This window comes from Nyctereutes procyonoides, unplaced genomic scaffold (genome assembly GCF_905146905.1).
Source record: "Nyctereutes procyonoides isolate TBG_1078 unplaced genomic scaffold, NYPRO_anot_genome, whole genome shotgun sequence".
In the NCBI taxonomy this organism is placed as follows: Eukaryota; Metazoa; Chordata; class Mammalia; order Carnivora; family Canidae; genus Nyctereutes; species Nyctereutes procyonoides.
Window position 1 is genome coordinate 12,497,621 of NW_026575151.1, and position 15,173 is coordinate 12,512,793.

The window sequence follows — 15,173 nt, forward strand, 5'->3', positions numbered from 1 at the left end:
TAACATCCTTATTCATGCCTGCTTCCAGGTAAACGTGAACTAAGTGCATGCAAGTCCACCCAGAAGGGCCTGGCAGGGCCAGAGAGCTATGGGAGAGGTAGTGGACCTATGTTTCTACAGACATTGCTACTGAAATTATTAGTCTCCAAATTAAGACTACCTTTAAAACCTTTCCCATCCAAATAATACTGCATCTTATTTCTGGAATCAGAGCAAATTAAGATCAGTCATAACATATCTTAGCTCAGTGTTATAAATGTCTTTATGTATCAAGGACACTTGATCCCCAACGTATGTGCTTCCAAGGAATCCTGAATTTGATTTTAGCCGGCTTATGTCGTAAGGGGAACTCTGAATATCTATTTCTGTTTTCTCAAAGGTATATAGAGACATCTGGAATGCGGTAACATACCAATCTGCATTATTTCAAATCAAGAAGAACGGTCCAGAAAATATATTTAAAAGAATACTGATAAGGGGTGACATGTGCTGCCAGGTATTAAAGCATATACATACCCATGAACAGTAATTAAGAAAGTGTGGTATAGGGTGAGTGATAGAGAATAGAAAGTCCAGAAACATGGATACACACCTAACACAAGATAAAGTTCCCATTTCCAGTGATAACTGTAGTCTTTCATGTATTCGACTAATGTATATTTTATTTTTAAACCTTAATTGAGCCATAATTCTCATGCCATAAAAATTTAAAAAGCACAACACAATGGTTTTTAGTAAATTTACTAAGCTGTGTAGTTTTAGAACATGATCACTTCACTAAAATTCCTCATGCTGGTTTATAGTTAATCTCCGTTCCCATTCCCAGCCCCAAGAAGCCACTAATCTACTTTCTCTGTATAGATTTGCTTTTTCTGGACATTTCATAGAAGGAAACTCATATAGTGTGTGGTCTTTAGGGCCTAGCTTCTTTCTACATTATACTTTAAAATAATGTATTTTGGGGATCCCTGGGTGGCGCAGCGGTTTAGCGCCTGCCTTTGGCCCAGGGCGCGATCCTGGAGACCCGGGATCGAATCCCACGTCGGGCTCCCGGTGCATGGAGCCTGCTTCTCCCTCTGCCTATGTCTCTGCCTCTCTCTCTCACTGTGTGCCTATCATAAATAAATTAAATAAAATAAAAATTTTAAAAAAATAAAATAATGTATTCAACAGATTTTATTAGGTAGCCCCTTTATGCCAGGCACTATTAACTAGGCTACCGGATCTTACAGTCTACCAGGGGAAACAGCAACCAAATAATCATAAATGTAAAATTTCAACTAAGTTTCATGATACTCTGGGAACATGGCTTGGAATTGAAGGAAGGCTTCCCCAAAGAAGTAGCATTTACTGAGACTGAAGACTAGGTGTAATTAGGCAAAGTGAAACATTTCAGAGGAATGAGGTCATGGCCAGGAACAGGAAGAAACACATTTACAAGTAACAGAAAATATTTGCTCGGAGTTCAGAGGGAAGAAAAGTGGAAGATAAGGTTGGAGGGAAAGGCAGGATCCAGGTCAAGTTGGGTCTTATTAGGCCACTTTAAAGATTTTGGTCTATTTTTTTTTTTTAAATTTTTATTTATTTATGATAGTCACACACACAGGGAGAGAGAGAGAGAGAGAGAGAGAAACACAGGCAGAGGGAGAAGCAGGCTCCATGCACCGGGAGCCCGACGTGGGATTCGATCCGGGGTCTCCAGGATCGCGCCCTGGGCCAAAGGCAGGCGCTAAACCGCTGCGCCACCCAGGGATCCCGATTTTGGTCTATTTTAAGACCAATGGGAAACCATTGAATGTTGTAAGTTGGATTTTGGGAGACGGGAGAGAAATGGGACATGTGGCAGGTTTGTTTAGAAAGGCCTACACTAACTGCAAGGTGAATGAATTGGAAGAGTCTACATGAATGCAGGGTGGTCAGTTTGGAGGCTGCTGTGTTAGGTGGGTCCCTTTGGGGTCTCCGTTGGCATGCAAGATGGATCTTGCCTGGGGGTGTCTACCACAAAGCCGCATAGCAGGGGCTTAATTGGGGAAAATAAAGATATATAGGGGCAGGACAGCAAGAAAAAAGGCACAGATCCTCCATCCTTCTTGTCATCCCATGGAGAGGCCAATATGGGCCAGAGTCCTGTTTGGTCTCACAAAGGAGCACACACATCTGCCTTCTAGTCCCCTCTTTTAAGGAGCAAGCATGAAGAAACAGTCCTGTCAATGAAGGAATGTACAAGCCACCAAGCAACAGGCAGTTGGGATTGAGGTGAATGCTTTATAGAAATTGTCTGTGAATGCAGCTGCCTATGGAATGTTACAGTCTCCACCACTGGGGTAAAGAAAACTCTGGTTCCATGGGACCTAAGCTTGGGTGCAGAAGGGGAAACTTAGCCACAGCTAGCTTGTTGTCCAGGCAACCCAGAATGAAGTCACAGTGCAACAGTCCTGCTCATTGCACTTTAGGGGTTACTGCAGTGTCTAGGTAGGGGTTGGCAAACCTTGTCTATAAAGGGCCAGATGAAAAAGTTTTGGCTTTGCAAGCCTCTCTTGTCACAACTACTCAAGTCTGCTCTTGTATAATAAAAGCAGTTGTAGACAACATGTTAAACAAATGGATGTGTCTGTGTTCCGATAAAACTGTATTTATACAAATAGACGACAGTCCACATTTGGCCATCATTAGCTGATCCCTGATCTAGGCAAAAGATTATGGTAATTTCAATTGTGGAGATGGCAGTGGGGATGAAATATTTTACAGATGTTTAAAGGATAAAATATGTGGGACTTGAAGATGAATATGGGAAAGGCAAGGGAGAGGGACAGGTCAAAGAACTCATTCATCCGTTCCATGGTCCTGAGTAAGGTCTGTCACGGGGGCAGGCACTCTGTTAGCAGTAGGGATACAAGTAGTAAAAACAAAAACAAAAACAAAACAAAACAGTTCCCTACCTCACAGATCTTATATTAAATCTGGGAAGCAATAAATAGGTGGTAGTAAGTACTAAGAATATTTAAGTAGCCACAGTGACAAGACAGGAATGTGTTATTTTAGAAAAGGTAATCAGGGAAGGCTTCCTATGGAAGAAACATTCACCCATTCCTTTCATCCCCAGTCTTTCTCCCCTTCCATCCATTATTTCTGTGATTTCACTCTGCGGGTTCTCCTAGCTCTCCAGCCATACTCTCTCAGGTTCCCTTGAGGGCTGTTTGTTCTCTTAATTCCTGTGATCAGCTGCAACTTCTCACTTGGTAACTCTTCCTGACAATCTCATTGACTCCCTGACTTCAATGACAACCCAAACACCTACAACCAAAACACAAATCTCTGTTCAACCTCAGCCACATGTACCAAACACCTGCTGGATATCCTCAGCCAGACTGTCCCCAAATCCAGAAAGTAAAAAAAGGGAAATTAATTTTTCCTTGTCTTCGTTCCAAATTCCCATTGCTGGGGAACGGCATCTCCATCTACCCAGTTGTACATGCTAGGAAGCAGGACTCTTGCTAGACTCCTCCCTCCCTTCCCTCCACATCCCATTAGTCATCAAGGCCATCTGCTCTGTGTCTCACCCTGCGGTCCTCTTCCCTGCATCAGTGTTCTCACTGGGACTCCTGCAGTTACTATTGCCATGATTTCATTTTTGAACAGGTAAACCGTTTACATTTTCAAAAAGCATAAAATGGGTTTACAGTGAAAAGTCTTCCTCCACCCTCTTCATCCTCCCAGAGGCAACTAATTTACTCACTTTTTAATATATACTTTTCCAGGAATAATTTATACAAAAATGTATATTTATATATTCTAAACCTTTTGCAGTCACTAAAATTGTAGCATGCCATAGACAGTTTTCTAATTGTTTTCTATGTAATACATCTTTGAGATCTCTCTTTTCAGTAAAGAGCTTTACTGTTCCCATTTCATGCCTGAATAGCATTCATTTGTATAAATGCTGCTTTTTAAGCAAACCCGTTTGCTTCCAGTCACTGGTTATTATAAACAATGCTGCACCAATAACTTTGTATTCCATAATTTTGCCAAATCATTTATAAGATAAATTCCTAGAAGTAGCTGGGTCCAAGGATTTGTAATTTTGATAGACACAATGGCTTTTGTTATTTTTTTTATTTAGGTATTTAAGCACACAGATTTAAGAATCAAATAATTCCGTAAGGTTTGTTATTAAAGAAAAAAACAAGGAACCTAAACAGGTACCCTTCTCAAAGAAACCTGTTAACACCTTTTTTTTTTTTTTTTTTTACCACCATGACTATCATACTTTGGATGATACATTTGTTGCTATAATGTGTGAAATAAAGTAGATGCTCAAAACATACATATACACCTTTCCTAATTGATATAGTCTTTACTTGCTTCAAAACTTCCCACTATTTGTACAATCTCCATAATTCTTCTTAATTTCGTGTGTTCCTTTTCTTTTCAATGATTGATGTAAAATAGTGGAATGTCTTTTCTCTCACGAGAGGTGAAGTATCCAAATTACAAAATACTGCAGACAAAAGTTTGCAAAAATTAATTTGATGCAGCATATATTCTGAAATATTAACAATAAATTCAATTCTTTTTGAAAATCATCACATTATTATCAATAATAAATAAATAAATAAATAAATAATTATTACCTTATTTTACGATAATGATTGTAAATACAACTCATTTGAGAGAACAGGAAATAAACACTTTCACCTGCTGGTTTCTAGCTCATCACCTCCTTTGTCTTTAAGATGACAATGCTAGAGAGATCAACACTTGGGTATGAATTGCGGACACAAGTGTCAACATTTTCCATCATCTTGAGAAAATTTTCAGTACCATACAATCAAAAAATCAATTTCCAATACACCTGTACATGCCTTAAAAAATGCATTCATGAACAAGAACAGGAAAAATACTAGGCCGGCACTACACTGAAGGCGAGCCGGCGTCATGAGGACCCTTTGAGTCCCTTGGCTTGGTCAGGATATGCTCCCACATCTGAGCGGAACAGCGACTCTTCGCCGAGATCCACGCCTGGCCTGTAAGATAAAAACAGCCAAGATAGTCCGACCACAAGGGCCACCACGAGATTCACCACAATCCGGGGCTGAAGAATCTGTCCCTCAACACCGGGGGCCCAGGGATCCCCGGGTGGCTCAACGGTTTGGCGCCTGCCTTTGGCCCAGGGCGCGATCCTGGAGACCCGGGATCGAATCCCACGTCGGGCTCCCGGTGCATGGAGCCTGCTTCTCCTTCTCTCTCTGCCTGTGCCTCTGCCTCTCTCTCTCTCTCTCTCTGTCTGTGTGACTATCATAAATAAATAAAAGTTTTTTAAAAAAAAGAAAAAGAAAAAAACACCTGGGGCCCAGAGGCTACCATTAACAGGGGACGGTGTGTAAAGGTGGATGCGGTCACTTGCCCTTCGCGGACTCAGAGGTAATACGAGAGCAAGAAAGAGGCTCGGAAAGAGGCTAAGAGGCTGCTTCGTGAATTCTCGTGGGTTTCAGCATCACCCACGGGCTCCACACTGCGGAGACGAGGACTGCGCCCTCCCACCTGGTCCTCGCTACACCCCGGTGTTCAGCCTAACGCACACCTTTCCCCAGGGCCCTCCCTGAGGCACTCTGTAGGGCTTCCGGGCGGCGCGCCCCAGAAGCCCTCAGGCCCCGGAAGCTGCCGGACCGGGCGCGCCCCCGCCAAGCCCCGCCCCCGCCAAGCCCCGCCCCCGCCAAGCCCCGCCCCCTGCGCCTTTCCGGCGTTCCGGCTTCTCAGGCTAGGCCAGAAAAGGGCCGGAACTTCGTAATCCGACGGCAGTTCTCCGCGGGGCTGAAGAGCGGGGCGCACGCGGTGTGGTGGGAGCGGCGCCGCACTCCCCCGCTCCCGCGACATGGCCTTCAATTTCGGGGCTCCCTCGGGCGCCTCCGGCACCGCCGCGGCCCCCGCGGCCCCCGCGGGTGAGTGATCCTCCCGGGAAGGAAGGGAGGCCTCCGGTCCAGCCCCTCGGCCCGAGATTGTCCGGTTCGGAGACCCTGGGGGTCTCCTGGCTGCTTGGGGACCTTAGGCCCTTCAGAGCGGGCCCAGGCGGCTCCTGAGGAGGCCGCGGGGGATTTCGAGGCCCAGCCGGTGGCTCTGCGGCTGCGCGTGGGTCCCCGCAGAGCCTTGTCCTCGTGCGGTTCGCTTCCCGCCGCCGGGGAGTCCTCCGAGGGGCCAGGCAGCGGCTCCGCCTTCCCCCTGCCGGAGACCGGCCTGGCTCTCCCCGCGCGAGCCTCCGGGGCCCGCGGGAACGTTGGCTCGGCTCCCGCTGGTTGGGGCCGGCGGGCCGCGGGCGCTGCACTGCGGCCCCCTCGGTCCTGGCCCTTTGGTCCGTGCTGCGGGACTTCACGCTCCTGCTCCTTCTCCTGTCCCCGCCTCCACCTCCGCTTTCTTAACTCGCTGCAGCTAAGTCAAGGTTTGTCCTTGTTCACTTCTGTGAAGCCTGTGACTCTTCTAATCCTTTTCTTGCTTTCTTTTCCTTTTCTTTTCCCTCCCCCGTTTTAAAATTTTGTTTCTGTGCCTACACGCCGATCAGGATTTGGTGGGCTTGAGACTGCCAACTCCACCGCCAGTGGGTTTAATTTTGGGGGTTTCGGATTAACTGCTAGTCCTGCAGTGAACTTTAATATTGGGAATTTCGGTGTTTCTACTACCGCGGCGACTCCGTTCAATTTTGGTAACAGTCTGGCAAGTGCAGGTAGATACTGCGGGTCGTATGTGTGACGGATGTTGGGAGCTGGAGTCCAAGAATATTGTGTAGCTCCTAGTTTTGGGAAGAGCAGCGACTTGTCTAAAGAGGAAAGGAAATTCATTTCCTAGAGTCGAATCAAAAACATTTGTATCTAGTTTTGACTGTCTTAAAAGATTTGGTTTTTAGAAGTCTTGCAAGTTATAATGTTCCTTTGTTAAACTTGCGTTTAATTGGGCAGAATATACCTTCCAAGTGATAAGAATTTGGAACGGATTATTTTAAGCGGAATATGTTTCCCAAATTGTTATGTTATCTCTTACAAAATAGAAACTCACCAGTCAGGCCCTTTTCTCTGGGATTCTTGGACTCCTGCAGTCATTTTTTGCATCTTTCCTGCATCTTTCATTGCAATTTCATTCGACTGTCTTTGTGTTTCCCAAGAGAAACAAGTCTTATACGAACAGCAACATCCTGTATTTTTAAAATGTGTTTAACAACAATAATGTATTTCTTTGGTCCACTCGGCAGATTAGGATGCATTTCTATAAGATATGTAATTATAAAGAGTCTTGGTTTTTTACAGGATTTTTTGAGAAATAAGTAGAGCAGTTTAATTTGTCAGATAGCATTGAGTCTAGAAGGTAGGCTAGACATATTTGTATTAAATGATAATGAAGATTTTAGTCCCTATATGGATTGAAGCTCATTGGAAATTTGCAAAGCACAAACTATAATGTGTTTATATGTATATATAAATTTAAAATAGGTCTGTGTATTTTACATAGTTATCCTATAGAAAAGTCTTGTTCCTCTGCTGCTCGTATATGAATATATTGTCCATCTTCTCTTGCATTATGCCACTTCTACCCATGCCAATTATATGCATTTTGTAAACATTATTTATTCCCTAAAATTTATTTGGAAAGTCTGGTATTCGTGCAGTATTTGTTAGAGCAGTACGAATATCACCTCGCATCTGATTTGAAATGTTTTGAAGAATACGTTTGAATTCCTTGAATTCCAAAGATAAAACAGTCCTTGTCGTTAAGGTATATTTAAAGTGATCATGTATCACTGTCATTTACTGTCATGTACATTTATTTTTCCATTTGCTTAAAATTGGCACTGGGTAAAACAGCTGTATTTTGAAATTTGTGTTTCTGAACAAAGCCACCCAGCTTGTAATTCAACAACAATAAATAAACTTATTGGTATTTGCTTGATTTCATGTTCATTTCGAGTTATCACTGTTAAGTGTTGAGTTGTGATAATATAACTGTATTTTAACCACTTCTATGTATGTTCAGTAACTGAACCTTCAGCAACGGGATGATAGAAATTCTTATTTTTTTATTTTTTTTAAGTTCTTGTTTATTTTGTATCTTTACAGATTCACTATTACATTTTTGGTATTAGGAACCATGATAAGCTACTAATATTGTGTAGCCAAATCAGAGTATATCATAGTTATTCTATGTAAGGGAAGATAATGAAAAAGATTGAGAGCAGTGTTTTATACTTTTAGTTGATTTTTTTTTTTAGTCCAAGTGTTTACAGTTTGCAGTACTGCAATAGAACCTACAAGAAAATAGCGTATTTGGTTATGACTACAGTATGCAGTCTATTCTTGAGTAATTTTCCAAATCAAAATTATATGGTGAATATCAAAAGGTTGAGGTTTTTTCTTTCTTATATCCTTTATGTAACATGAATCTATCTCTTAAACTAGAGATTTAGGAAATTAGAATTGTGAAAAACTGTGGCATAATGCAGCACTAATGGTTCAAACATTTTTTTTTTTAAGATTTATTTATTTATTCATGATAGAGAGAGGGGGGGGGGCAGAGACACAAGCAGAGGGAGAAGCAGGCTCCATGCCGGGAGCCTGACGCGGGACTCGATCCCAGGACTCCAGGATCGCGCCCTGGGCCAAAGGCAGGCGTCAAACCGCTGAGCCACCCAGGGATCCCCATTTTTCTTTAAAGTCTTTTTGGCACCACATTGGTAATCAGGTAAAAACTGACAATAAGGAAAAAAACATAAAACAATATTAGATTGTCTATATTCCATCCCATTCATATGTCAAATTACATATGGTTAAGATTAGTTTCATCTCTAAACTTTCCTAAAAATTAAATGTGTGTATCTGTCTGTTTCCAAACTGGTGCAGAGAACTATGCTAGTTCCACTCTCCTTTCCTACTACCGCATTCCAGTTGGAGCTTGTCGCTTGTCGTCGTCGTCGTGTTCCCCCCCGCCCCCATATCTCTTTCTTCAAGAAACACATTCTTGTTGTAGGGAGGTCAGTATGTTTCCTTTAGAAAGTTGCAAAGTTTTCATGAAGACTAAGTAGAAATATAAGCTGAAATACAAGTTAATTCACCAAACCCAAAGTTGCAAACTGGCCCCACAATCTGCTGATATGATGTTTCACACTATTTTAAAAACATTTGAGATGCCTGGGTGGCTCAGTGGTTTAGCACCTGCTTTCCACCCAGGGTGTGATCCCGAGTTCCGGGATCAAGGCCCATATCCCTGCATGGAGCCTGCTTCTCCTTCTGCCTGTGTCTCTGCCTCTCTCTCTCTCTCTCTGCTTTATGAATAAATAAATAAAATCTTTAAAAAAAATAAAAACATTTGAGTTTTTGCCCCTCTCCCCCAAATGAATTAGGGTTTAAAATTCTGTAAATTTCACATAGAAAATTTAGATCCTCTGTTTCTCTTAGGAAAAATGAAATATACAACACTACGAAACTACCATTCTCCCAGAGCAGTAATCTGCTAGAATTTAGAAATTGCTGCCACTTTTTTTTTTTTGCTGCCACTTTTAAAAACTCTTCACATTGAACAGTTCTATCAGTCAGTAAACATCCAGTCTATTTCACTCTTTAATGTTATCAGCCTTAATCTTGTAGGCATTTGAATTTACAACTCCTACACTAAAAAGTGCATGCATAGTCATTTTAGAGTTTGTTAAGCATGGTAATAGGCTTAACGTTTTCTTAGCTGTAACTGTTAATCACCCCTTGAAGGGTATATATTGCATTGTGGTTATTTCTATTTTAAATACTTAGTCATTATTTCTTGCAACATACTGACTTCATGATGAGTAGCGTAGTTTTTTAAAAACTGAAGTTGAAAGTAGAGAAAGGAAAAATTAGATCAAACTATTTTGTCTTTTTATGTGGCAATGATGTAAAATAATTTGAAAAAGAAATTAATGCATACAAAAGATTCTTTCTGTTTTATTTATCCTTTTTAAATTAGGTGGGTTTGGAGGATTTGGGACAACATCCACAACAGCAGGTTCTGCTTTCAGCTTTTCTGCTCCAGCTAACACAGGCGCTACTGGTAAGAAGGTATCTAAATCATTTGTAAAGTGAATGAGCTAGACATCAGCTTTTTTTTTTTTTTTAACTTATGCAATTTAAATTTTTCCTTCAAAGGACTCTTTGGTGGTACTCAGAACAAAGGTTTTGGATTTGGTACTGGTTTTGGCACAACAACTGGAAGTAGTACTGGTTTAGGTACTGGCTTGGGAACAGGACTGGGATTTGGAGGATTTAATACACAGCAGCAGCAACAGCAAACTAGTAAGTATAAGAGGCCTTCATCCTACTTCAAATATAAAACTGTAACATATACCTAACATTGAGTGCACTGTTCAAAACGCTTTAGTGGATATCTCTTTTTTTGAAGATTTATCAGTATTAGTTCCACAAAATTCCAAAAGCTACTTCTCATGTTTATATATGATGATAGCAACTGGGGAGAAGAGAAAACTGACTGACAGGATGAGGATTATTAACCCTCTGTGTTTAATAGCATTCTGTTGAACTTTCGTTGCTGAAAGTAACACAGAAAACAGTAGAAGTACAGCTTAATGAATTATATATAAGGTGAGCACCTGTAACCACTGCCTGTGCCAGGCAGTGGCCCTGGCCAGCCACTTGAGAAGCTCTTCACATTGTCCTAACAGTCACTGCCCTGTCAGAGGAACTATAATTCTGTCTTTCACATGGTGACCTGTTCTTTACTTGACTTTATAATCTTGTCATGGAAGTGTATAAACATTATTATTTAGTTTTATTTGTCTTCAAACTTTGTTAAGTTCCCCTGTTAGCCCCTTTTTTTTTGTTTGTTTTTACAGTTTGCTAAATCAGATACTTGTTCTATACATTTTTTCAAGTCAGGACTTTACTAGATTGCATTCCTGTGGTATAGTTTAACATATTTTGTATGTAGTCTTCTCTGTTTCTTGTAAATTAGGTTGGATCTAGACACTTTGGCTGCAAGACTATATTGCATTCTTTATTAAGAGGTATATAATGTCAGTGATGTCTTTTTTGTTGTGTTAGCAGTAGCCATTGGTGATCAGTACTTAGATCCATTAATTTTTTAGGGGTTACAAAATGGTATCATTCCAACCCTGTAACTCCTTTTACATGTATTTTATAAAGAAAAACTTTATTATTTGGTTGATTCTTTTCCATATTTATAATTAGTTTTCATGGCGATAGAGTTCTGAAGACCTGCAGATGACAAAGACATTTGTGTAAACCAGAAGCCCTCTGCTCAAGTTTTTCAGTTGATACGGAATCTTTATTAACAGTTTTATTAGTCTCAGGGTTCACGGCTGTAGAGCCCTCCCAAGACCATCTTTTTGATTACAATCGACACGGCTGCTCCGTTCCAGTGTTCAATAGAGAACAGCTTTGAACTCTCCCTTTCCTCCTGTAGTTTTTGCTTCCTTTTTTCTTCAGCAGATATTCTCCGTTGCTCATCCTTTTCTTTTTGTTCTTTCAGCTTTCGTTGTTTCTCCTCCATTTGCCTCTCATATTGGATCCTGGACTTTCTTTCCTTCTGAAGGATCTGGTTTCTTTGTTGGCTTCTTGTCTCTTTTCTTCTCTGCGCTCCTTCGCCAATCTCTGCTTCACATCATTTTTAAGTACGGATCCATCGATGACTGGTCTAAATGTTGATCTTATATTTGAGGACTGTGATGGAAGAGAGCAGAGACCACTCTGATTCCGTCTTTCTTCGGCAAGGGCATGAGCTGCAGCAACCATCCGTTCGCGCAGCCCCCTGAGGGATGCGCTGCGGCCGGCGCGCTCCGCCCTCTTCCAGCCGAGTGGAGACCTCTGGAGGCGCTGGGGACCCAGTGCGCAGGCTCCGGCGTGACAGTCTCCTATAATTAGTTTTCAAAATAAAGAGTTGGTTCTCTATGGTTCTCCAATGGAGACTACATTTTTTTTTAATGTTAGGAACTTAAGTATTTCAACTATTTGGTATTTTTTAATCTGTTGCAGTTATTATCCTTATCGATGTTTAAACTGTCCCATCTTTGGCCAAAGATACAAGCCTTTTCAGGTTGGCTTCCAAGTCCTTTGACACAAGCTTTGAATTAGTCTTTGATAGCATCCTTACTAGCTGGTATGGCGATATGTTCCAGGGTTATCTTGTATGATTAATTTATTTAATTCTCACAAGAACCTTATGAAATAGTACTCTTGTACCACTTGACTGACTGTATGTTGTATGTCAGGCATTGGGTATATAAGGTTGAGAGCCACAAAGCCTGTTTATAGTCTACTTGGAGATAGAATGACAGATATCTAATTAGAATAACAAATATCCATTTATACAAAATATATATATATGTGAAAGTTCTAAAATGAATCCCTACAAGGTGCTGTGGAATACAGAGGAAGAACTGAATCTTGAAAGAATTAGGTTAGATGAAGTCAGAAAAGGGTATTCCAAATAGAATAACTGACAAAAGCATCATTGCATGGCATAGTATAATGAATTTGGGACCTGCTGCTGTAAGGAGTTTGAGTTTAACCTACAAAGATTATGGAGCTGTTGTCTTATTTTTAAAACAGGTGCTTGCTGTCTGGCTATACCATCTGTGATATGTCTAATCTCAGTTGTCTGCTGACTTCCTGGGCAGTGCCTCTTATTCATTTAAAACTTCAGCAGTTGGCTGTTAGTCTTACTTTACTTTTCAATTTCTATCTGGGTTAAACATCACATGGCTATATACTCAAACAGCCATGCCGTCTACCTTTTTTTCCAAGACCTCTTCCATTTTACCTAAACAATTCTTACCCTCGACCTTGGCAACATCTGAATATGTTCTAATTTTAAAATCACTAACATGAACATCCCACAACTTGTTCTTTTAGCCTGCCTTTATAAGAACTTCCAATATAGCTGTTCCTAGACCTCATTAGGTCTTTAAACCAGTGACATTGTCATTTAGACTATTTTCTATTCTTTATCTGCTCCTTCTTGTCTTCACTATCCTCTCTAATTAGCTTAGATTCTATGTCCTTCCATTTCAGTCACTGGTTGCCAATATGCTAAACTTCCTTGTCCTTATATCATGTGCCTGGGGGGAGAGGGGGAATCCCAAGCTGGTGTAAGCCCAACTGTCTATCTAGATACTGCTTCAGAAAATCACACAATACAAAATATTGAATAGTACCCCTAAATTCTTAATCACTGACCTAACTTGGGGCCTCAACATTACCTGGTAATCCTTTGAAGTTTCTCTATTTAATTTATTCTCCAACCTTCTATAATAGTTATTTTAAACCTTTATTCTCTTCAAATCTCAGATTTCTCTGTTCTTATTTTCAGCAGATAAAGCCTTGACCTCTTCTTCATAGAGAAAACAGTAATTCCTCATTGTAATTCCTTCAGGTTCCCACTACTAAATCTGTTTATCTACCTCCCTCTCTGCTCATCCTTTTCTCTTTTCACCTGTGCTCTGGATCTCATTCTCCCAAAGGACCCTTGTACTGTTGGTTATTCTTTCCAGCAACCCCCCCCCCCCCCCCCCGCAATAGTCAACTTCTCTCCCCAGTGATCCTTCTTACCCACATTTCAACAACCTGGAGTATCTTTTTCCTTAAAACAGTAACCACAGAACAAAACTACTTTAATCTCATATCACACTTCAGTTGCTGTTCTCTGTTCCCCTTTATAAACTACATGAAATAGTTATGGAAGAAGGGGATCCCCTTCTGTTGTCTTCTGTTTCCTCTTAGCCCACAGTGATTTGGATTCTGTTATTTTTTACCCAAATAGTTAAGATCATTAGTCCTCTCCGATCCAGTGAATACTTAATGTTCTTTATTTATGAAACATTTAACAGAAAAATAAGAGAGTAAAATGACCGTATATTCTACTGAATAGATTCCCCCAAAAGTCAGAATTTGCCATACTTGTTTTATCTATCTCCTTTCCTCACTCTTTTTTTTATTACTGAAGTATTTTAAAGCAAATCCTAAACGTGTCTTTTCACCCTCACTTTACTATGCCTCCCTCTTTAAAAATATGGACATCACTCCAACTCATTATTTATAATTCCTTGGTATCATCTAATACCTAGTCCTTAATCACATTTCCCTATGTTTCATTCAGGTTTTCTTCAGCTGGTTTATTCAAATCATGAGCCAAACAAGATCCCCACATTCATTTTATTTTTATGTCTCAAGTTTGTGTGTTTTTTTGTTTTTTTTTTTTAAGAGAGAGCGTTGCTCAGAGAGGGAGGAGAGAGAGAGGGAGAATCTTAAGCAGGCTTCCCAACCAGTGCAGAGCCTGATGAAGAGCTGGATCTCACAACCCTGAGATCATGACCTAAACCAAAATTATGAGTCGGCTTAACCAATCCAGCCATCCAGGCACCCCTCAAGTTTCTTTTAGTATAGAGAGTTCCCCACTCCTTTTTGCCCCATCAAGAATTGGAGAAACTGGGCCAGTTGTCCTGTGAAATGTCCCCAAATCTAGGTTTCCTTCCGGTATCATTTAACTTTATACCCCATTTTCTAAAGCTAAATGAAGTTAGCTTTATATTCAATTCAAGTTTGACTTCTTGGCATGGATACTTTGCCAGTTGTGCAATGTACTTCATACTGCATCACATTAAAAGGTTTATCCCTCTTTTGATGACCTAAGATTGATCAGTGGGTTCGGGGGATGACACCCAATCTGTCTTGTAAAGTTCCCCATCAGTCTTTAACTTAATGGTTTCATTCATTGATGATCACTGCCTCAGTTATTTTATTAGGAGTTGCAAAATGGTGATTTCTGCCCTCCCTTTCACACTAAAATTCTGTAAAAGGAAGTTTTTCTTCGTCCCCCAAGAGTGCTTGGTCACCCTAAAATATAATTTGTATAGGAAAGGCAAACTAAATTCTTTTTAATTGACAAGGTTTTTTGTTTGTTTTTAAAATATTTTATTTATTAAATAGAGAGTACACACACAAATGGAGCAGTAGGCAGAGGGAGAGGGAAAGGAAGAAGCAGACTCCCCGCTGATAAGGGAGCTCGATGTGGGGCTCCATCCCAGAACCCTGGGATCAGGATCTTAGCTGAAGGCAGATGCTTAACCTACTGAGCCACCCAGGTGCTCCTAATTGACAGTTTTTGTAGGAAGTTATTGGTAGCCTGATTAT

The 15,173-nt window shown here is 40.9% G+C and overlaps 1 protein-coding gene across 1 annotated transcript in view; it reads left to right on the forward strand.

Annotated features, from left to right (window-relative positions):
* Positions 1-5,770: 5,770 nt before the first annotated feature.
* NUP54 (nucleoporin 54) overlaps positions 5,771-15,173 on the forward strand; it is a 32,243-nt gene continuing 22,840 nt past the window's right edge. The window contains exons 1-3 of the mRNA XM_055313079.1: positions 5,771-5,939; positions 9,976-10,059; positions 10,155-10,301. Coding sequence (XP_055169054.1) covers positions 5,873-5,939; positions 9,976-10,059; positions 10,155-10,301 — 298 coding nt within the window. The 5' untranslated portion in view covers positions 5,771-5,872. The remainder of the gene's footprint in view (positions 5,940-9,975; positions 10,060-10,154; positions 10,302-15,173) is intronic.